The 24,663-nt window shown below is 46.3% G+C and overlaps 1 protein-coding gene across 4 annotated transcripts in view; it reads right to left on the minus strand.

Annotated features, from left to right (window-relative positions):
* The window catches only part of KCNT2 (potassium sodium-activated channel subfamily T member 2), a 391,255-nt gene that overhangs the window by 16,500 nt on the left and 350,092 nt on the right, over window positions 1–24,663 (minus strand). For all 4 annotated transcript variants that reach the window (XM_075616937.1, XM_075616935.1, XM_075616938.1 and 1 more), the window contains 4 exons: window positions 15,452–15,563; window positions 8,879–8,980; window positions 5,563–5,646; window positions 3,088–3,216 (listed from right to left, as the gene is read on the minus strand). In XM_075616937.1, coding sequence (XP_075473052.1) covers window positions 3,088–3,216; window positions 5,563–5,646; window positions 8,879–8,980; window positions 15,452–15,563 — 427 coding nt within the window. The remainder of the gene's footprint in view (window positions 1–3,087; window positions 3,217–5,562; window positions 5,647–8,878; window positions 8,981–15,451; window positions 15,564–24,663) is intronic.

The following is a 24,663-nucleotide window of genomic DNA, read 5'->3' on the forward strand; positions in this document are numbered from 1 at the left end:
ATCTGCCATCACAGCCTCCACAGAAAGGAAAGTGAGCATTTTGACTGCACCGACTGTGGTAATATTACTTAGCAATACTACTACCTTGGGATTCAAAAAATGAAAAATACCATTATCCAAAAACTCATGATCCCCTGAGGAAGCTGGCAAGAGCCCTCCAACCACCCCTCCCAGATTTCCTTGGTCCTGGGTCACATTTGTGTACATACAGTACTGCACTATGAGCGATGAAAGTTCAAGTATTGTTTTTTCGTGAGTGCATTGAACGTTGTATTTTTTTTTTAAAGTTATGGTTTATTTGATTTGCATAAATAACGTCCAAGATATGGACATTGTGCTAGTCAAACTGTGAGCTACACGATCTTAAGGAAGAAAATTACACACACACACACACACACACACACACAAACATAGATACACACATATACATACATTAATATGTATACAGTATATACAGTACAGCCCCTCCAATATTTTGGTGGTATAAATGCAGTTAGAGTATATGTGTATATATATATATATATATATATATATATATATATATATATATATATATATATATATATATATATATATATATACACAGTGTATATATATATACTCTAAAGTATGAAAGTAATGGCACTTAAGGTCTAACTCAAAAGAACAATAAGGAAAGGGAGAAAGAGAATTCCTTTTCTATGGGTGCACTCTTACTAGGTCCCCTAGATACCAGTCAGAGGGTACATGGAACCTCTTAATATCCAAAGAACAAATCTGAGTGTAGCAAAGAACACTCCACATGTGAAGAGTGTAAAATCGCTATACCTAGGTAGATATAATATACTGCTTGGAGCACTGAATCTACATACATATGATATATATTATATATAAAGTATCAATGAGGATACAGATTAGAAAGGGGCTAGTATAATAAAATCAACGTACAGCAACACTTAAATTAATAAAATGAGGGTCAAACTTCGGCATGCGTCTAACAGTGACAGATAAATTGCCTGGGCGCATCCCTGTTGGAATGCACAGCATAAGGGTATTAATAAGGGTATTTGCTTAAGGCAAATAAAGTTTATTTGACAACTGCAATGCCTTACATTAATATATTGGTAAGGTTATCCAAGATCTGAACGATCTTTTGTGTTTAGTAAAGTAGCAAATGCCAGTATGCACATAGAGAGATAATGTCTGTCAGTACTGTATACAGAATTGCTCTTATCCATACACTTATACAATGGTACTGTAACATTGGCAAACAATTAGATACCAACATTTACAGGCACTCAACCAAAGAGCAAATACACATTTGCTAGAGTGACGTTAGATATATTAGCTGTATTTCTGCTGCCATGGATGTAGGTGTAGCGGGGTCAACCTTACCTGCCCAGAGGAGGATGAGCTGCCCTGCATCGGCCTGCTAGTTCCCGGGCGGCCATCTTGGAATGGTACTACAAGCCCCAGAATCCTCAGGGGGGGAGGGATAGGACACATGGGCTGTCTCAGCCAATGGGACGCATGCAGCCTTTGGGAGCAGGATATCCTCTGCGGACAGAGAGCCCGCGAGGGAGACGTCACGGAGCCTCTAAAGGGAGAAGTAGTGTCTCAGGACCAAGTTCACTCCTGGACTAGGCCTGTACATTCCCCCTAGGCCCCAGACAGGCCCTGATCCTACCACAGAGCCGTATCGTAGGGAAGGCCCCTCCCCATTAGAGCTGCAGCCTGCACTACTGCGCCAGCGGACGGAGCTGCACGTGGCAGCAGAGGTCGAACACTCCGGCTGGAGATTGCACGGCAGACCGCACCTGGGACCTAAGGTGTGAGGGGAGTTGCATTGGAGGCCCTGCTGCATGGGACCTGATCCAGCATCCTCTTCTCCTTATTCCCTGGTCTGGCCTGTGAACAGGAAGGTACCAACGTACACCTACAGTAAACAACACAGGGGGGGGGGGGTAGCGCTACTTCACACTTGGGTGGGATTGCCTGTGTGGACACCAGGGTTATAGGTGCCCCAGGCACCCTCAGTACCTTGGGGGAACCACTCAGGGTGTTGTATTATTGTATTATATTATTGGTGTATTGCATTGAGTGTGATATATGTTATATACTGTTACAGTAAAGATGGATTATATATATATAACTGGTGTGATACTGTTATTACTGATTGTATTGGTTCCTATGAGAGAGAGCTCACCCCAGGCTCCCAGAAGCGGAGACTCAAGCCTCCTGTGAGCATACAGTTACTAGCAGAACGAGTAATCACCCACGGTTCCCTAGGCAGGGAGAAAGGAGGTTATATAGGTATACATCATTGCAAGTAAAAACTTTTTTTTAGACAGTAATTAGATAACAGAGCTATAGGGCACCAGAGTACTATGCGAGTAAAATTATTTACCACAATGGTGCTTAAAACCTTGCCTGCATGCCATCCCCTGGTAAATACAGTATCTTTGCAGAGAAATGGTGGATCTCTGTAGTCATGCTCGGGGGAGAGAGAGTACTGGTAGCCTGCTAGTGTGTGCTAAGCTGTCGATCCCCAGCCCATTCAAATGTGCTTCAACCCTTGCCGAGTGTTGGTGAAACGTCCGTAGGGAATGTCTTCATGTCCAACAAGACGATAGATCAGAGTCCGGTATTACCAGGGGAGAATTGTTGAGCGTACCTGCAGACGCGTTCTCCCTCAGGTGTGCGGCATTAGCACATTAGAATTGGCAGGGGATTTATAGCCTAGCACACACTAGCAGGCTGGCAGTACTCTCTCTCCATTTAACCTCTGACTGGTATCACTTACCTAGTAGCGGACCTAATAAGAGTGCACCCATAGGAAAGGATTTCTCTTTCTCCCTCTTCTTATTGCTATTGTGCAGCTTCCTTGGAAGCTACAATACTTGGGTAGCACCCTATCAGTTTGAGCGAGTTTCAGCATTATATAGTGTTCTAACTCAAAGACCGTGAGTGCATTTTGATTACCGGTTTAATACTCCATTGGTCTGGCACTGGGGCCACATGACAAACTCACCTGGAGTTCCTTTTTAATTCATAATATACAGTATATATATCTCATGCACATAGATATGAGAAACGTGTGGGTCCAACCTCGGAGGTGGTGAGTTTGTTGCGTTCTGTCCTGTAGATTCCGATGGGAATGTCCCCGGTGGAAGAGCAGAGTTTCTGGTAAAGTCTTCCGTATGTCCTGATCCACAGATCATCCTCGGTAATCTTCATCTGCCGAGAAAAGGTGACAGCTCGGTGTAAATGATTTCCCATGAGACACCGGGATATAGGTATCAGGTCCGTAGCCGGGTCAACTGTTACAAGCTTCCTTAGAAATATTCAATCTGCCTTAAAGGAGCAATCCAAGCCAGCCATTTCTTTTGCCATTGTTTTTACCATAGGATGGAAGCAGGAGGTCTCCGGAGTTGAACGCCATTAATTTCAGCTCCGGGAACACCCTGCTTCCGGAGATAATTAGCTTTAAGGCGGGTACCAGTATCTCTCTGCTTTCAAAACGCCTGCGTCACGCAGGCCAATAGGAAGCCGCACCTGATGATGTCACGGCTTCCCATTGGCTCGCAAGGCGCAGGAGTTTTGAATCTCTGCCATTAGATGATCCCTGATAGCGGAGCGGCTATCGGTGCCCCCTACAGAGGTAACCAACCCCCTTTTTTACAGCATGGAAATAGGTGGGGGTCGTCGAAAGCAAATTTGCTCTATTTTCAGCTCTGGGGACCTAATAGTTACTGGAATACTAACCAGTGAGGTCACTCCCCACAGCTGAAATAACACAGTTCAAATGCTGTTAAGAATAAATAGGTTAAAAAAGTAAGGGTTTAAAATACAGGCAGTCCTCGGTTATCCACCGGAACCCGTTCTGGAAGTAGCGTTGGATAGTGAAACCGTTGTAAAGTGAGTCCCATGTTAATCAGTGGCGGTGAGCGTTGGATAACGCATTCAGGCGTCGGATAACGCATTCCGCCGTCGAAAAATGGCCCATAAGGTTGCATTGTAAAGCGCTGGATATGCCATTCGTTGTAAAGTGAAACGTTGGATAGCGAGAACAACCTGTAACTATTTTAACTATTTGTATCTTTTTTAAATTAATGTTTTGCATTTCTCAGGGAACACTGAATTCAAGCATGTAAGCTACTTATGTTGGTTTGTTTCACTAATGGCAGCTTCATAATAACTTTGCAAATAAAAAAACAAGTTGCACGTGACTTTGAGGACTGACAAACAGTCTTATCACCAAAAGACATGAAAGAACGATTGTACAACCCTCCAATCCTTATGTTTAAAGTTACAAGTGTACAATTTTCATACATTTTAATGTTAAGGTGCTGATTTCTTATCAGTGAAACTGCAGAGGCTAAAATTAAGGAAGACTCCCGGAAAATCAGCGAGCTGACACATCCGGGAAGGTTCCTTCGTACAATAACACTATTTGCTCCCATGTGTCTCCGCATGTGATTTAGGGATAGACACATCCCAAATCCTTCTCTCTGCAATTCCGCACCTCCATTTTTTACATGCAGAATTTTGCAATACTGTATGTTGTCATTTGTACAGTAGGTTGCAAATTCTGCGAGTCCCCAAAAAAACACACACAAAGTTGACAATTTGGTCGTTGCACAGGTTAAACTGCATGGCTTGACATGTTGTGTCTGCCTGGGATATAACAACATGGCAGATGACGCTTTAATTCCAGTTTGACCATCTCACTGCCCTCACTTGGTAAGGAGAGCCAATAACCAGCAGAGGATTCTGGGGAAAAAAAAAATACTGGTCTAGTTTCAGGCCTTAAATATTGAAGTAAGTACATTTTTAGATTTTGTTGGTAGCTCCAAACCTGTTCAGTGCCACATCCACTGCGGCACTTTGCAATCACGTGAGTGCTCCTACAGAACGATCCCATGATTGCAGCCACTGAAGTCCTCCTCTTCCGTTCCTCTGCCCGGGCCAGGTCGCACTCAGTGCTCCATGGAAGCGCAGACCGCAATCTGCCTTAGGCTGGCTCTATGGTTGGTGAGACCACGCAGAGGAGTGCGCGCAGTGCGATCACAATGCCAGCGCAAGGGGGCAGTGCACAAGGAATTAGATAAATTTGATTCCATGGCGCGACGGCCAGGTCACAAACCAGCTCCATGACATCACGGCCATGCCCCCGACACGCCTCCCTGTCTCGTCTACTCAGACCACAAAACGCGCCCGCTAAAAATCGGGTGATGTCACGCGCACAGACGCAAGTGCGCGGTCACCATGGATCCAGCCTTAGAACGCGAGCACATAGCATATGATGTCATAGTGCCCATGGTGTGTCAAACATGGTTATGGTGGCATGGGCAATCCAATGATGTGTTCAGTTCAACGTTGGCATGATTGCACCTTTAAATGTACTGATAAAAGGCAATCAGATTTTTACAGCTTTTCTCCCCATGTTTTCTCCCGACCGACACACAAAGGAAGGCTGAGTGCATTTGAATCTCACAAGGCAAACCCTGAGTTTATTTCTTCTCGAACCACCGAAGATAATCCTGTAATAATGGCCTTTATGCCGTCCAATTTGGAACTTACAGAACAAAGAAAGCCCGATCCTGGCGTGGTGTCCAGTCCCAGCAGAAGTCTGGTGATGGAGATCATGTAATCCTTCACAAACGACTGCAAGATGAAAAGAAATGTCAGCAACTGGGCTAATTAACATTCATTAAAGTGAACGGATGAAGCTGCCAGCAAGCAAACGTTGTGAGCAAACATCGGAGTGGTCGGTGGCTGCAAACGATGCGATAGACCGCTTCGGATAATATAGAATCCCTTAATCCAGCAGGAAGTCATTCTCTGTAGAACGGATCCTAAAACCCCTGCGCTACTTTCCAAATTGGCTGGCCATTTATTAGTGATATTTTGATCCTAACTTTTATAACAGAAAATCATTTGGTTGCATTGATTTAAATCTGCTAACCCTATCATGGTAAACCCCATGTATGCAGCTACACTAAATATATAATATATACAGTATCTTATTGTCCTGTGGAATAAACATGTTCACTATTACAAGAAAAGGTTGGGAGTGAACATAAACAGCGTAAGAAAAATTGAGCATTTCTGCTAGCTGTGATTCAGTACAACGGGCAGAAAACTGGAGCAAAACCCCTTTCCTATTGTTACTTTTATGTCTGAAACACTTATTCCCATTCTGTGTTGTATTATTATGCCGCGTGTATCACTGCTGTGACGCGCTATGTGCATAATTGGCGTTATATAAATAAAGATATACATACATTATATACGTACCTTCTACTGCTGCAACATTTCGGTGACATTTCTGCAGACGGACTAACGGCCCATCGGATTAACACAGTGGGAGTCCCTGGCAGTCCCATTAAAACTGACCAGGGATTCCTGCTGTTAATCCGATGGGCCGTTAGTCTGTCTGCAGAAATCTCACAGAAATGTTGCAGCATTACTGGGAGATTGCCCCAGATTTTCCAAGGCAACTGTTCGGATACTCGTGGCTGCATCTGTATTAGCTAATTAGGGAATTGGCACGGAGCTTAGACCCTGAAATAAGGGACCAAGCAACCCCAAAGTGAGGTCATTTTCATCCTGAGTAAAACTGAATATATTCCTATTGTCTTTGCTTACCTTTAATTATAATGTTATTTGGAAATTATTATTTTTCCTCTTGTACGTCTTTGGCTAATGGTAACAGCATCGTTAGTTTAAACAAAGCAGCAGAAGTGTAAGTAACGCTAGATCAGCACTTTGCCTCTATAAAGAACCATTTACAGTCTCACACAAGAGGTTAGCTACAGGGAAGCCCATAAAACATCGCAAAGCCTTCCAGGCGTTCAAAGTTTAGCAAAAGTAATTAGAATACTTACTTATTTTTATTTTAAAATGGGTCAGTCACCTACATTCTAGTAAAGCAGCAATCCTGACACATTTCTATATTACTTCAATGTTACATCATTTTCTGGGGTCTATTTGTTTCTCCTCTGGCTTAAAATGCTCTATTTATAGCAGCAACGGTGAATGGGGGGGAGCTTTTTTCTCATTGGAGGGTGGGGGCTGCTCTCAATGTGGGTGTGCTGCTCTCATTGGGGGGGCTTCTCTCATCTGGCGGGTGCTGCTCTCATTGAGGAGAGTGCTGATCTCATTGGGGAGGATGCCGCTCTCATGGGGGTGCTGCTCCCATTGGGGGGGGGGGGGTGCTGCTCTCATTGGGGGGTGCTGCTTTCATTGGATGGGTGCTGCTCTCATTGGGGAGGGTGCTGCTCTCATGGGGGGTTGCTGCTCTCGTGGGGGGGTGCTTCTTTCATTGGGGAGGGTGCTGCTCTCATTGTGGGTGCTGCTCTCATTGGGGGGGCTTCTCTCATCTGGCGGGTGCTGCTCTCGTTGAGGAGAGTGCTGATCTCATTGGGGAGAATGCCGCTCTCATGGGGGTGCTGCTCCCATTGGGGGGGGGGTGGTGCTGCTCTCATTGGGGGGTGCTGCTTTCATTGGATGGGTGCTGCTCTCATGGGGGGGTTGCTGCTCTCGTGGGGGGGTGCTTCTCTCATTGGGGAGGGTGCTGCTCTCATTGTGGGTGCTGCTCTCATTGGGGGGTGCTGCTCTCATGGGGGGGGTTGCTGCTCTCATAGGGGTTTTCTGCTCTCATGGGGGGGCTGCTCTCATTTGTAGGGGTACTGCTCTCATTGAGGGGGTTGCTCTCACTGGGGGAATGCTCTCATTGGGGAGGGGTGCTGCTCTCATTGGGGGGGGAACTCCTCTCATTGGGAGGGAGGGTCCTCAGGTTTGGGGAGTTTGGAGAGTTATCCTTACTTGAAATGGGGGCCCCTCCTCTTTTAATCTTGAGTTGGGTTTGCCCCCAAAATTTGCCTGGGATATTGTGTTTTTCCACATGGACATTTAGGGGTTTAATCTCTATCAGCCGAAGGGGATATGTGCACAGTTTTTAGACGATATTCCCCATTAAAGTCCCTGGGGAATTTGGTCTGAAGATGATCCGATCGGGCTGTGTTGGCTGATACAGAATAAACCCTGTAACAGGGTTGCTGATGTGGGAAGATCCTATGGGAAAGTCCTACAATGTTTTATAACTTTGAAGTTAGGTTGGGGGTTCAATATGAGCTTATTGGGGTTCTGTATGTTTAGGTGAACACCACTGAAATAAAAGCCGAAAACATCCTGGTTTTCCAAAATATATGCATTAATAAAACACAATTTTATACAACGTTTATGCCACGCAGAATTCAGGAGAGCGTATTATTATTTAGATGTGTTTATAATGGTTTCCAGTTCTTCTATACTGCTGAAGCAATTCTATATATGGTTACTAAGTTTTGGAAGCTTTAGGGGGTGGACAGAATGATTTATACAATTTGTGACATTAAATGAACGATTAATGCAAATTCATACTCCCTTCATTTTCTGTAATGAAATTATTTAGCATTTGAAATGCAAATTATATACTTTGTGAGAAAATAACCATTTATAATATATAGGTTTCTGAAACACGCCTGTATGGTGTGTCTAGGCTTACCGTATATTAAGAATATTATTGTTATTGGGGTTGGGACAGTGCTGGAACCAAAACCCCCAACTTTGTATCAGCTCTCAGGGTATAGACACCCTCAGCACAGATGTATATATATATATAGTCATGCCGTACTACTATTGCAACGCGGGGGGGGGGGTTAGGAGGGCAGCTGAGAGCGCATGGGGGCCCGACCGAGAGTGCAGGGGGGCCTCTCTCTCTCTCTCCAAACATCAGCACAAATATTAGTCGGCAAATCGAATTGTAACACAAAATTGGCAAAATATTTGCGTGCTGCATTTTGACACATTTGCCCGTCTCTAACGTCTACCCACAAGGCCTCTAGTTCGGTACCTGGTATAATAGTGTATCCAACATGCTGATGCTAAACACTCTTCCTGCGGCAAACGGCAGGCGGAACATGAATGCCAGATTCGAGCCTCGTTCGCGTTCTTTCTGAAATAAACAGAGCATTTTATTCCCCTCGTTAATTCAGATTGTGTAACTCTGCACATCAAAACTTGATTATTTATTCCCGTGGTTGCAATTCTGAATTAACAGCAAGAAAAATATAAAAAAGAGGCATCATACCTAACTATGTTGGGAAAAGTTGGCATTGTGGTATTGGACTAATGAATGAAGCTGCAAAGAGATAAAGGTGCTGGCCAAGGGTGGCCAACTCCAATCCTCAAGGGCTACCAACAAGTCAGGTTTTCAGGATGTCCCTGCTTCAGCACAGGCGGCTCAATGAGTGACTCCGTCAACGACAGACTGAATGACTGAGCCCCTGATTGAGCCATCCGTGCTGAAGCAGGGACTGATTGTGCCAGCTGTGCTGAAGCAGCAACTGTTTGAGCTTCCTGTGCTGAAGCAGGTCATGCACTGTATCGATTTTATGTGCGCATTATAACACTTGTTTTCCTTAATGTGCGCCATAAGAATAAAAAAGTGTTAGTAAGATGTTTGGGATGGGACGCACTAATGTACAATAAATGGTGTGTACTAAAAAAAAGAATAGTTGATCTTGAGTCAAAATCGGCGGCTAAATTGAACCTGCGTAAAACCTGAAAAGTCCGTAAATTGTGTCAGCGCTGAATTAAGCTGCAATGTGTCAATCGCACCTGGAGTCCTGGGTACGGCTTTTCCAAACCAGGAGAACCTGCACGCACCAGCGGTTCTGGAAAAGCCGTACCCAGGACTCCAGAAGCATTAGCCGGAGAAGAAAGGCAGCCGCCCCCAGCAGAGATGAGCAATTCAATGCGCAAGACCGACCTACCTCCTGTAAGTAGGATCCAATGTTTGCCAGCGTGTGGATACCATTGTAGTGACAGTCATGTGATTGTTTTAATGTTTATTAAATGCACTTTTTCTCTTACTTTCTTGAGTATTTCCTACCTCTGAGGATTTCATTAATCACTAACCATAAGGTTAAATATTGTTCTGATTATACAGTATTACACTGTGCATGGTGTGTTTTTCTCATTGCATATGCTGAGTTCTACGTTGATCTTAACACCAAACATTGGAGCAACTGGACATTTCTAGAGGACATAGTTCACGGTTGTATTATTAAGACACATAGGGGCCTATGCAGAGAGCAGCGAATTTTCGAAATTCGCCATTTTTTGGAGATAATCGCGCAGAAAACAGCAGAAAATGGAGATTTCCGAAAAACGCGCCAATTTTTCTTTTCTATTTGTAAAACTCGCCTCGCGGCTGGCGAGAACCGCAATCTCGCCAGTTTAAAAAATATCCGTATGCAGAGAGGCGCGAACGGCATCTAGCGGCTGTTCGCGCCAATAAAATGGCGCGATTGTCTCCGTTTTGCCTCGCCAAAAAAAACTGCCGCTCGCGGCCATTGCAAAGGGAAAAAAAAAGGCGCGAATTTGTTTTAACACATTTCTGAAGCGCGCATCTCGCCAATTTAAACTCGCCACACGCATCCATGTTAAACATAGCAGAATTCGCACTTTTCTGCATATGGAGATTAAAACTCTCCAAAAAAGCTACTTTTTAATAAATTCGCCAATTTTAAAATTCGCTGCTCTCTGCATAGGCCCCATAGTACAAGTTTTTCTGATTTATTCAATATTTTTTTTTCCATTAGCAATTATTGCTAGTGAACTGTTACACTGTATGTATTAGCACTAGGCGCCACACAGTATCTGTTTTTCACTATATAAAACCAAGATAGATTAAATGATTAGCTAATGTTTGGAGAATCCCTGATTCTGAAATAATGCAGATAAAATCAAGGACACAGGGGCTTATGCAGAGAGGAACGTTATATAATTGTAAAATGGCAATAAAATAGCCACAGAATTGCCGTTAGTTAAGGTCATATGCTGAAAACGTCGTTACCTCTTTTTACACATGTGGTGTCAATTTCGGCGAGTTCCGATTTGCTTTAAACTCGCCATACCGTAGCGCGAGCTGTATAGCCAACTTTTCCTGGATACCTAAAACTCGCCATACTATGGCACATATTGGCGCGTTCACGTGATTCGGACCTTCTGGAATTGCACGCTATATTAGCATGGCGAGTTCCAGGTTTTCGCCACGTGTTTGGCGACTTTTACACTTCAGAAAACAGTTCAGGCGGATTTTAAAAATCGCGCCATTTTCTCACGAGTAAAAGGTTTTGTGGCGAGTTTTTTGGCCAGAAGATGGCGCAATTTCCATATCTATCCTCTCTGCATAAGCCCCACAGTCAAATTCTTAGGGGCCTATGCAGAAAGCTCCGAAAAGTCATTTTTTTCGCCAGCTTCTCGCCAAAAAAGCCTGTAGCAATTCAGTAAGCAGCGAAAAGCTGGCGATAAATGAAAAAATCGGCAGGTTGTTTTGGCGAAAAAAAAATTAGCCAAACGGGCAGCGCAAAGCTTCTTTTCGCCACTGTTCGCCAGTTTCTCAAACTCGTGTTATTCTAGTAGCCACTATCAGCTTCTCGCGGCTGATCGCCACTCTAGAATTGAGATTTTCACATCAAGTCATCCCGCCAAAAAAAGTTGGCAAGAAGGTGGTGAGAAGCTGCCGAGACAACACTTAGAAAAAAAAATGAATTTTTCCTGCCTCGGATTGATTGCGGGAGACTCCGGAGATGATACCCATTAATATCAGCACTGGAGACCCCCAGCATGAATCCCATGCAAGAAAAATGCATTTACAGGCAACTTCATTACTTTTGCGGCTAACCGCTAAGGCAATGAAGGGGTTAATCACCAGCGCCATGCTTATTGTGGGTAGCGGGTGTGGGTGAAGTTGGTATTTGGCCCTTGGTGGGGGTTTAGGCCTTGAGGGGGGGTTGCTGGTGGACTTAACCCCTCCCGCTACCACCCAGTAGGCCTAAACACCCATCATATGCTAGTAATGGTTTATTGGAGGGTATCTGTGGGTGTCCGGGGTCCTCGGGGGATCCCTGTGGGTCCCCGCAGGCCTGAGGTACCAACCATGTATGTACAAAAATAAAACATTTAAATCAATACCCCCCTCTCCCCCCACCAAACACATACAGTAATGGGCAAAATAACTACAGCTGAACCCACATTATCCAGCATAAATGAAGTAAATAAATACAGTTCTACTTACTTCTGACATTATGAAGGGCGTCCTCGTCAGCTTAGTGCAGGTCCATGTCCTCCGTTGCCAGAAAGAATGCATAGCCCTTAATCACCTAAGCGGTAAATAACCGCTATAGTAATTAAGGTGTTAACCCACCCTGCCCCGCTACCCACTAGGGAGGCCTAACCACCCACCCCAGACCCACTATACCCACCCTGTAACCATTGAGTGGCATAGTGGTCCATCATACCCATATAATAATATGTGCATGATAACACACAATAGCACTCAATGGGCACCCTAATCAAAATAAATGAATGCACAAAACACACAATAATAAAACACACAATAATAAAACATTTAAACACACCGAAACACCCCAATTCACGGAATAAAACTGTAGCCAACAAGCACTACCAACACAACACAGAATTAATTCAACCATTAACAACAAGGACATACTTGAAAACGAGAGGTAACTCTCAATGTATTACTTCCTGGTAAAATATTTTATAAATAAATAATTAATAAAAGCCCTAACCAGCACAACAATGAATTAATTCAACCATTAATCAAAGTAATTAATTAATCAATCAAAGCAATTACAATATGCTGGTATCTCCTCTGCATTTAAATGTCCCGCGTCACGTGACCGTGGGAATCCAAAGCATAGGTGATACCAGCACCCAATAACGGGGCCTGTATCTCGGGAAGCAGGGGGTCCCCGGACCTCAAACCAACGCGGTTCTGCTCCTGAGACCCCCTGCTCATCTACACTATTATTAAAATGTAAATGACATTTTTTTTTCCGTAAGGCCTTTTCGGAGGGCCGATCCTATCGCCGGTGGGTACTCATCATTTCTGCAAATATTGCTCTCACTGGTATTCGGGCCTTTCTGCATACCGTGATAGCAACACTGACAAAAATGAATAACGCTGCAAGTTTTTTTCCCGGATCTTTCTGCATAGGTCCCTTAGTGCGAGTGTGTAACCAAGACCTCGGCTTGCACGACCATTACACCAGGCACTAGGAGAGTGAGTTAGGAAGCATATGTGTAATGCAACCAGCGGAATGTTCTGCTAGATTGTAGGTCCAGAAAGAAGCATCATATCAAAGTGATTCATCGGCTACTTGTTTCCAGCATCTTTTACACAGAGCAGCAGATAAGAAAATACATGTTATACACTCTAGTTCATTAACTGTTCAGATATTTCATTTCAGATTCTGATAAATAATTAAGTCATATTTAAATTGCCTTCCAACCCATTTAATTGCTTGTAAATCAAAAATGTGCTTGAATATAATGAAATAACTGAGTATATCTCTCTTTAATACTTAATAGACTCAATCACACAAATAATTGCGTTAGAAATGTCTTGTTTTCTAGATGAATACTCATGCAAGATCAACACCTTAAAGAGGCAGTCACGTCTACACCAGCCACTGGCATGTTAATTGGATGTAATTGGGACAGGTTATAAAGTTTACTCTATTACTGGCTTGCTACTAGAGAGGTGTGAAGGGAAGCGTGTGAATCATTTAAAGTACAGTTTGGATTTTATACTACCAGCAGTTTAAAGAGCTTATCCTAAATTTAGCATAGGTTCAATGTCCTGGAACAGGATTGTGTTTTTCTCTTTCTTCAGGCTGCCAGCACTCCTCAGCGTTGCGACCCCTTGTGGGTTTCTTGGCTTCAGCCAGTTGCCTTGGCAACCCCCCACCTTTTACCAGGATGGACTGCTCCCCCTCCCCTTGCCAGGTGGTAGTGTCATAGTTAATTTCCCATCAGCCCAGACCAGCATGTTGTCTTTAGTACCAGCAGCCATCTTGAGCAGTCATCTCGCCTATCCTGGGAAAGTTACTAATTTTTACCTATCCCTATATCTTGCATTTTGCCCACTTCCCTCATAGCTCCCCTCCCCCTCCATTGCTCTCATGTTTATACGACACTGCTGGCGCATGATTCAAAAGATGGAAATCATCTTGTAGAGCCTCAAAATAGGTTTCCTCTTGAGTTTGTAAGATTTATGGTTCAGGAGAAAACACGGAAATCCATTTCAGGAATTCTCTGTGTATATTTTGAATCCTAGATTTAGAGTATATGATGTGCCTGTATAATAAAGCACCATCCCATATATAATTCATATTCAGATTTACTGTGCTAATAGCATATTTTAGCTTTAACCGTTATAAGGGCTTTACTAATAATAACGCGAACAATCTTATGGTAGAATGATAATTCCTCAGCTTTGACCTTTAATCAGGGTTCAGTGCTGTGGACAGTGTCTGCTACGGCAGTGCTGCAAGGGCTCCATGCTTCCCAATGGGATCTCCTGTGACGTTAATCCTTTGGTGCCATGACCACAGCAGTTGCGTGACCGCTTGCTGCCGTGGCACTGTAGAAACGAAGGCTTACTACATCTGTACGTAATAAATTTGCAATCAGACATTATACAAGTGTCGGAAGACTCATTGTATCCGGACCCTAGGTAAAAAAAAAGTCCATGTCGCCAGAGACAGTATCTGCGTGGTCGTTCTGTGTGTGCGGGGGGAGAGGGAGGGAGGGGGCATGCTTCCGGATTTGAAATGTTTGAGCCACTTCAGAGTTGGCAGATATTTTTGACGCAGATAAAAGGTCACACAGAGGGGCAGACCCACAGAGCTCCATAAGTGACTTAACGAGACCTACTTTCCCCCCCTTTTTATTTATATGTTGTTGCCCCAAATAAACACTTCAGCAAGTAAGAAGGTTCCCTTGCATGATATATGGGATTGAGTTAATGCATCTATCAGGGTGTGCTTGGGCCAGAACATTCAACTTGATGGACATGTCTCATCTACTATGTAACTATATATATGCCAAAGTAGCCAGGCAGTTTTCAGCCAAATTCCCCATTGAAGTGAACTGGGAGTTTTTGGACGAAAATCAACCATTTCAGTGGATAAAGGATAACCCCCTAGGAGTTTGCCAAAACAAACCATTAAAAAATGATATCGGTAGACACAAAATCCAGACCCGCTATTTATAACCCAACATTTTGAGAGAGAAAAAACAACGACACAATAGTGTAATCCTTAACATAGTTCTATTTCCATAATATTATTCTTATTACTAATAATAACATATTGGACAGGAATCACCATGTATTCAGGGTGGGAAACAGATGTAGCCAGACTTCCCATTCGCGCGTCCAATTACTGCGCCGAACACGGCCCGGAAAGATTAATGGAGTTCCATTGAAAAGAATGGACATACCTACCCCTCAGTGCCATTGCGGCAATCACCTCCCCCAGCGCCACGGCTTTTCAGCGAACGTGAATTGTATGGGCCCCGCAGGAAATTTTAGGCGTGTAGAAAATCCACGTACCTTTTCCAGTTTAGAGAGCGCGAGTGAATAACAGTCCTTGGCCCTGAATTGCATGAATCTCATGTTGGCTGGGTGAGTAAGTTCCGTAATGATGCTAAGACTTGAAAATAACCTACATTGTATGGAGAGAAGAGAAAGGGAATTCAATCCAAGTTCTTACAGATGCGCTTGATACGCTATCACGCTATCACGTCCAATGTCGGACTAGAGATGGGCGCATTTTTTTGTCGGATTTTGATACGCCGCGGATCGGCCGGTTCCTTTGGTCAGCGTATTTCCGCGGATCAGTCTCAAAAATGGCAAATCGCGCTTTTCGGATTTTTTTTTTTTTTTAACATTGACAATCATCCGCGTATTTTGCGATCTGCTGACCGATTTTAAGAATCCAATCCGTGGATTTAGCAATCCGCGCACGAATTGCAGAATCTGCTAATTGGATTCTTAAAATCCACCAGCGGGTTGTATCCTATGGCGGTTTTGGATTCGTCCGCGCGGATTGAAACGGTAACAATCCGTCGTCAGATTTTACACCACCGAACGGATGTTGAATGGCAAATTGGGGGAAATCCAGGAAACGGATTTGGACTGGTTCGTTCATTTCTATGCCGGACTTACACATAACATAATTAAGCTACACCTTAGGGCCTCACAATATGAGGGCCTCAAAAATAGAAACAAATTCATGCATTTCAATATTTAAAATGGGATGATAAATAAAGAAGCTACAGTATGGGAAAAAAGAAGATTCTCTATAAATATGGGCATTTTAACTCAAACATAACCCTAAGCCTCAAGTGCATCAAAAGTGACAAACATTGCAGCTTATCGTTAGAAGACATCCTTTATGACAGCGGTGCGCAAACTGGGGGCCATGAGACTATCTGCGGGGGGCACGGGGTTTACAGAGGCCCCGCGCGCACGTATTTAAGTGCCGGGGAAGCAGAGAAGGCCTCTGTAAACCTCACTTACCTGGGCTCCAGCGGCTTCTTAGACACGTCGCCATGGCAACGCGGCATCAAATGATACTGCAATGTCATGTGACGTCACGGCAACGTGACATCATGACGCCGATGCCGAGGTAAGAGAGGGGGGGGGGGGGCAGAGAGAGAGAGGGGAACTACCGGCGGGGGGACACAGGGAAAAAAGTTTGCGCTCCCCTGCTCTATTACATTGCTGTCCAAAAATCCAAAAGAAAATGTTTTAATATTTAAAATGAATGTGATGAGCAAACACTGCTCATTTTAGCTTCACACCGTCATCTCTGTATATAACAATGCGAGTATAATGCTTTCATTCATTTCAGTTTCCTGTTTATATTTTCAATGGTTCCTTTTAATCAGAATAATCTATTTCTCATTTTTAGGGCCTCTTAAACTTGACATTGCTTAGGGCAGGGGTGCTCAACTTCAGTCCTCAAGCCCCCCTCAACCGATCACGTTTTCAGGATATCCCAGCTTCAGCACGGGTGGTTCAATGAGAGAGAAAGAGAAGAAGAGAAGAAAAGAGGAAGAGAAGAAGAGAAGAGAGGAAGAGAAGAAGAGAAGAAGAGAAGAAGAGGAGAAGAAGAGAAGAAGAGAAGGGAGGAAGAGAAGAAGAGCAGAAGAGAAGGAGAGAGGGAGAGAGGGAGCCTGCAGATTTTCTTCCTGCAGAGTTTGCTGCTTCTCCTCGACATTCTCAAGTGCGTACGCAGACCTTGCAGTTGGTTCTGCAGTAGGTGCTCTGCTTGTGTGTGTTGCTCCAATGCATCAAACTTTTCATCATCCAATAGTTTCTTTATTTTTTGTAGCTCATGCAGCTTTTCTTTCTTTTCATTGACGTGGTCAGTCAAATCAGAATTTTTTTCTTTCAGCCTTGTATTGTCTCTTTTTACAGACTCTATACATTTGAAGGCCTCTTCATAGTCCTCCTTCCACTTACGCACTTCGAGTTGAGAGGCCCGGTATCTTGATGTGAGACTTCTATCTCTTGGTTCAGGGTGTGAAGCTTCTTCTGAGAGATTTTAAGATCCATACTAAGACTGAGGATATATTTTTGAGAGATGTGCAGCTCCTCAGTGAGACTGTGAAGTTCCTTTTTAGAGACTTCTAGTTCTGTGCGGCAAATGCTGATCCCTTGGTGGGAGGCATCAAGCTCTTTGCAGAGAGTATGAACCTCGTTCTGCGATGTGTCCACCTCTGTCCGGATACTGTTGACCTCCTGGTGTGAGGCATTCCATTCTATGCGGAGAGTATGAACGTCATTCTGAGAGACTTTCACCTCTCTATAGCAATTGTGAACCTCTTGCTGAGAGAGACTAATCTCTTTCAGTGCCTCCTCATATTTCTGTTTCAGATTAGCAACCATTCTATCAGATTTGTTCTGTTTTTCCACCGTGGTGGCATAAGTAGCATTCACAGTATCTAGTGTTGTCTTTAGATCCTCCAATTTGATCATGGCCACAGAGTAAATTGCGAGCACAGTCTTCTGTAGCTCAGCATTATTTTCTCTCTCCGTTTTCAATTATTTATTGAGCAGATCACAGTTATTTCTGGCAGCTTGCAGTGCATCTTCAGTCCTGGTCAAGGGACCATCACTGACTGGTTCTGGCTCCGCTTCCCTGGTATGGTTGGTTGAGGGTTCCTCACTGTTGGCACCGGACAGACACTTCTTTGAGTTACACGACTTCTGCCTTGGGCCCTCTGGATATTCTGTCATCCGTGTGACGAATCCTCCATTTTCTCTAGGCTGCAGGGCACCTCAGACACCCTTTTTCTCTGCGGGATCTGCGAACTTGTCTGTTCCTTCCACGGTAAGTGAAGAGCTGCTTTTCTTTTTCCGCCTTTTTGTTTTGGACGACACCGTCACATTAGGGATACTGGGGTCTCCGTCTTTATTTTAAACTTCAGCAGCTTCACTGTATCCGCCAGGCTTCTCTTGCAGTCGTGTTAGCTGGCAAGAATATTCGGGATCATAGTTGTTTGAGGTGCACCGAGTTTATGCACCTCCACCATTCTTGGGGTGTTTTGTGGGTGTGACTCGGTTCGGTTCCCCATTAGAGATATCTTCATCCTTATCCTCCTAGGACCGGAAGGGCGACTCTTCCGTGGGGTAAGGTCCGGGGGAACACCTCTCTCTAAGGGGGTTCCTCCCGTGACTTTACCTGCCTCTGCTCTGGCTCTGCCTCCTCGCCGCCACGGGCGGGATCTTCCTTCTCCTCCGCTTCATTTTGGTTGTCGTGGATCGTTTTTCCAAGAAGGCCCATTTCGTTCCTCTCAAAGGCCTACCCAATTCCCCCACCCTGGCAGACATTTTTGTTAAGGAAATATTCCGCATTCACGGAGCTCCCCTTTCCATCGTATCCGATCGAGGTACACAATTTGTCTCAAAATTTTGGCGGGCCTTCGCTCGCAGGATGGATATCACCCTCCATTTTTCTTCCGGGTATCATCCCCAAACTAATGGGCAAACCGAGAGAACGAATCACGCTCTGGAGCAATACTTCCGATGCTTCATCGCAGAATGCCAAGACAATTGGGTAGATTTACTTCCCTGGGCAGAGATCTCCCATAACTCTTTAAAGAACAGCTCCACGTTGAAAGCCCTTTTTTCATTAATTATGGTTTTCACCCGGGTCAGCTGCCCATCAACTCAGTTCCTTCCGGGGTTCCAGCGGCCGATGACCGAATCAAGGATCTTCAGGAATCCTGGATCCAAGGGGCTTTAAGAAAGGCAACTTACAGACAAAAGGCACAGGCAGATCGTCACCGCCGTCAGGCACCAGTCTTCAAACCAGGGGATAAGGTCTGGCTCTCCTCCAAGAACATTAGACTGAAGACTCTAAGCCACAAGCTGGCTCCCAGGTTCTTGGGTCAATTCTCAGTAATAGAACGGATCAATCCTGTGGCATATCGTCTGGAACTTCCTCCATCCATGAGGATACCCTCCGCGTTCCACGTGTCACTGCTGAAACCTGTGTCCCATAGTCCGCGGTTCCATAGGACACCGATTGACCCTAAGCCAGTCATAGTTCAGGGGCAGGAGGAGTTTGAAATTCAGTCTATTCTGGATTCCAGGAGGACGAGAGGTTCGGTACAATACCTGGTTCACTGGAGGGGCTTTGGTCCAGAGGAAAGATCTTGGGTACCCTACCATCAAATACATGCTCCCAGACTGCTGAGACTCTTTCACGCTAAATTTCCCCAAAAGCCATATTGGAGTCGTCCTGAGGCCGCTCCTCAGGGGGGGTACTGTAAGGTCCGGGGGAACACCTCTCTCTAAGGGGGTTCCTCCCGTGATTTTACCTGCCTCCGCTCTGCCTCCGCTCTGCCTCCTCGCCACCGCGGACGGGATCTTCCTTATCCTCCGCTTCCCGCGGCGGCTACTGAACGTGCGCATGCGCGCGCACGGCCGAGGACCTTTACGTCCTCCCTCAGGAGCAGTTCCCGCCCCCAGCTCAGGCTGCGCACGTCTCTCCCGCATGGCGCACACGCCTGATGCGCGTGCACCGCCCACAAGCTTCACATCTAGCGCAGCTGTGGCAATATCCTTCCCACCAATCCCTATCTTCCCTGGGGCCGCACCCTCGTCACTCCCCCTCTTCCTATTGGTCCCTCCTCCTATTTATACTTTGTCCAGCCATTCGTTCTTTGACTGAGCATAGCTTTGCGTGACCTGTGTTACCCACGGTCGTGTCTGTCTCAGTTCCTGTCTCTTTGTCTTCTCTAGTGATCCCTTGTGTACCGTACTGGCTTGGCTGTGGACCCGCTCTGGACTTCGACCCTTGGCTTGCACCCTGACCTCCTGGACTCTCCGAACCCCTTTACCTCGGCTTGCAGATTCCAACCTACCTCCCGGCTCTGGCCCCCAGGCTCTCGGTACCAACTATCTTCTGGAACCTCCCTTCTCGTCTGGCGAGTATCTTACTCTATCTTATATTCCCAGACGGTTCCATATGCCTATTTTCCACATTCCAGGCGTGCCCCCGTAGCTGTGGGTGCAGTTGTTACCCATCTCACCTCAGTTTAGGGGTCCCTCCTTGTCCATGGTGAGCACAGCGTAACAGGTTAATTACAGGAACGCCACATCTTGTCCTCCATTTTGGGACTATCAGGTGTATTTCTCTTCCTGACCTCGGGAAGCGCTATGGTAGCTGTTTTTCCTGTATTCATTAGAGCCCCAGCTGGTTGTCCTACAGGTGGGCAGACTTTGCTTGCAGACGCCAAGAGAATAGTGTTTCCAGCCTTTTTTTCTTATACCATCATAGAGACTGAGCATTATTCGTTCCCTTCAAGACACTGGGACTTTTTGGCATGGGTGTTGCGGACGTTTTGGATTTTTGTGATCCACCTTATATTTTAAAGTAAGTTGTACACATCCAAGTGTACTGATAAATTGTTTTTTAAAATTACTAATTGTGTCTTTTGTTTCTTCTCCTATGTGCCCCTGTACTTGTTTTTGCACCTTTGTGCTCAAGACAGTGTCTGTGTGCAGGATTCTCTGCCTTCCTTTGTCAGCACAATCGTGAACTCAGGAAATCTCTCTCCTGTTTCCAACAGGAGGCTTTTCTTAGAGCACTAATGTGGCCAGATGGAGTCTAGTTAATTGCCTGTCTGCAATTAACCAGCTCCCTGCTGAATTTAGAGGCAGTTTAATCACACCATGATAAGTCCCTGTTACAAGGGGAAAGAGAGAGAGAGAGAGAGAGAGAGAGAGAGAGAGAGAGAGAGAGAGAGAAAGAGAGTTCTCTGAATTTCAGTCTCTTCAAACCTCTCACACTATGACATACAGTAAAAAGGTATGAAAAAGAACGTCACAGTGGGACACAGCAGGCGTAAATCATTGCTTCTGTCAGGAGGAAAGGGACTGCCTATACTTGATGCTTTCAAAAATACATGACCTCTGTTTCCACCAGACTCTGTGATTCAGACAACTGTTTGCCTTTTGCTGTCCGGTGGGGAAGATATATTACTGTATTCCGCTGGATATTTAGCACAAGGACAGACATAGAATAAGATTTCCCACTGTCATAATAGGAAATAAAATCAGATGCTGGTGGGGTAGCAGAGAATTGAGCTCCTGTGCGGTTGGGTGGCAGAGAATTGAGCTCCTGTTCGGTTGGGTGGCAGAGAATTGAGCTCCTGTTCGGTGGGGGGACAGAGGATTGAGCTCCTGTTCGGTGTGGGGACAGAGGATTGAGCTCCTGTTCGGTGGGGGGGACAGAGGATTAAGCTCTTGCTTAGTGGGGTGGCAGAGAATTGAGCTGCTTCTAAGTGGGGGGGAAGAGGATTGAGCTCCTGCTCGGTGGGGGGGGAGGGGCAGAGGATTGAGCTCCTGCTCGGTGGGGGGGGGGCAGAGGATTGAGCGCCTGTTCGGTTCCGTGGCAGAGGAATGAGCTCCTGCTCTGTGGGGGGCAGAGGATTGAGCTCCTGCTCAGTGTGGGGTGGCAGAGGGTTGAAATTTAGCTCCTGCTCAGTGGGGGGGAGGGGAGGGGTGGCGAGGATTGACCTCCTGCTCAGTGGGGGGGGGAGGGGAGGGGTGGCGAGGATTGACCTCCTGCTCAGTGGTGGGGGAGGGGAGGGGTGGCGAGGATTGACCTCCTGCTCAGTGGGGGGAGGGGTGGCGAGGATTGACCTCCTGCTCAGTGGGGTGGCTGAGGATTGAGCTCTTGCTCGGTGGGGGAATGAAGGAGCAGAAGATTGAGCACCTGCTCGTGAAGGGGGGGGGCAGAGAATTGAGCTCTTGCTTGGTTGGGGTGTCAGAGGATTGAGCTCCTGCTTGGTGACGGGGGGGGGCAAGGATTGACCTCCTCCTCATGGGGGGGCAGAGGATTGAGCTCCTGCTTAGTGGGGGGGCAGAGGATTGACCTCCTGCTCAGTGGGATGGCAGAAGATTGACCTCCTGCCCGGTGGAGGGTGGGGGTGGCAGAGGATTGAGCTCCTGCCCAGTTGGGGACAGAGGATTGAGCTCCTGCTCAGTTGGGGTGGCAGAGGATTGAGCTCCTGCTCAGTTTGGGTGGCAGAGGATTGAGCTCCTGCTCGTGGGGGGGGGGGGGGGGGGTGGAGCAGAGGATTGACCTCCTTCTCGGTGGGGGGAGGGGGGACAGAGGATTGAGCTCCTGCTCGGTGGGGTTGGGGGTCACAGAGGATTGAGATCCTGCTCGGTGGGGTTGGGGGTCACAGAGGATTGAGCTCCTGCTCGGTGTGGTGGCAGAGGATTGAGCTCCTGCTCAGTGGGGTGGCAGAGGATTGAGCTCCTGCATGGTGGGGGGGGGGGGTAGAGGATTGAGCTCCTGCTTGGTGGGGGGCAGAGAATTGAGCTCCTGCTCATGGGGGGGCAGAGGATTGAGCTCCTGCTCGATGGGGTGGCAAAGGATTGAGCTCCTGCTTGGTGGGTGTAACGGAGTGCTCACCACAAACAGAACGTGGCCGCAAGGCCGAGGTGGGGATTTGAGAATAACCAACATCCAGCCGTGAGGGAGTGTCCGGAGTGTATATTGGTAGTGGGTACGCGGGTCAGAGAAGTCGGCATTGTCGTAGGTACTTGCCGTGAACGATGTTGGAGAGGTGAGGATCGTTGTAAGTACTTGCCGTGGTTGGTTTTGGAGAGGTGCGGATCGTCGTTGGTAAAGCTGGGTCAGGAGCGGAGAGGTTTGGAGTCCAGATACTAGCCAAGGTCAGACACGGAAAAACACAGGAACTAGAATGCAAGGTACAAAACAGGGAGGCAGGGAAGCAGTAAGCACTTCGCAGTGAATGAAGTCGTATGCTCAGCCATCTTGCCAAGGGGCTGGCTGAGCATATATACTAGCAGAAACCAATGGGATGCCTGTAGGGAGGAGGACTCAGCAATAGGTGGTCCTGTGATAGGGTGAGGAGGAATCAGCAGCAACAGCCGATATCTGATGCAGAGAAGCCAGTCTCTGCTTTGCTGTGCGCACACACCGCCCGTGTGCAGTCCAAGTGTGTTGCATGTCACCGATGCGCCGACGGAAGGAAGACCGGATGTGGACCAGTGGCGCCGGTTTCTCCAGCTACATGGCGCGCACGCGCAGGACGAGCAGGTTAGGGGGCATCCATGGTGCCGCGGGATGTACCAGGGGATCGCAGCTCGGTAAGGGTACCTGTGGTGTCCCCCCTTTTGTCAAGGAGGCGCTTGGTCATGGGACAAGGTAGACCTGTGCTGTAGGGTGCGCGGCCAGATCTATCATGGATCTTTACAGTGGGGGGGGGGGGGGGCAGAAGATTGAGCACCTGCTCGGAGGGTGGGCAGAGGATTGAGCTCCTGCTCGTGTGGGGCAGAGGATTGAGCTCCTGCTCAGTGGTGGGGCAGAGGATTGAGCTCCTGCTCAGTGGTGGGGCAGAGGATTGAGCTCCTGCTCAGAGGTGGGGCAGAGGATAGAGCTCCTGCTCGCCTGACTACCACAATAGGTTGCAGAGCTTTTTTAGCTTCCACAAAGGCTAACGTTAACAGCACGCTCAGCTTTCCTGCGGGACCCCTATATATACACACGTTAATCCTGGGACCCCCACTGGTTCCTTAGTTTGGCTCCCAAGAAATCCCCTGTTGGCCAATAAGAATTATATAGTTTAATAGTAAATATAAAATCCTCTTTGTGTGCACATTCACATAGAGTATCTCAGACATGTCTGCAACGTTGCCCTTCCCCATTATCTCTTAGCATACAGTGCTTCCACTGCAGACAGGGATTCTGGGAAATTACATGCAAATGAGCACACAGTGTCACCTTTTGCCTCATCCATTTTAACATGGAGCCCTATAAACGTATGCCTGCTGCATTACACGGCTTTGTCGACACAGGCTGTGTGTGTCATGCGGCAGGCATACGTTTTTATAGGGCTCCATGTTAAAATGGATGAGGCAAAAGGTGACACTGTGTGCTCATTTGCATGTAATTTCCCAGAATCCCTGTCTGCAGTGGAAGCACTGTATGCTAAGAGGTAATGGGGAAGGGCAGGGTTGCAGACCTGTCTGAGATATGTGAATGTGCTCACAAGCAGTATTTTTATTTACTGTATGCCGTACAGTGGAGGGGTTTTATAACTTTTTTTTATCCACCATACCATATATAATTTGCACTTTTTTTTGGGAAGAGAAAGAATTGGATGAATATCTTGCAGCAAGTATTTTTTCATAGTGTTCTTCACTGTGCATTTTTATCTTTGGTACTGTATTGTACTCAAAGCATGATATAATGATGAATATGCTGTCAATGC

Source organism: Ascaphus truei, chromosome 10, assembly GCF_040206685.1.
Source record: "Ascaphus truei isolate aAscTru1 chromosome 10, aAscTru1.hap1, whole genome shotgun sequence".
Classification (NCBI taxonomy): Eukaryota; Metazoa; Chordata; class Amphibia; order Anura; family Ascaphidae; genus Ascaphus; species Ascaphus truei.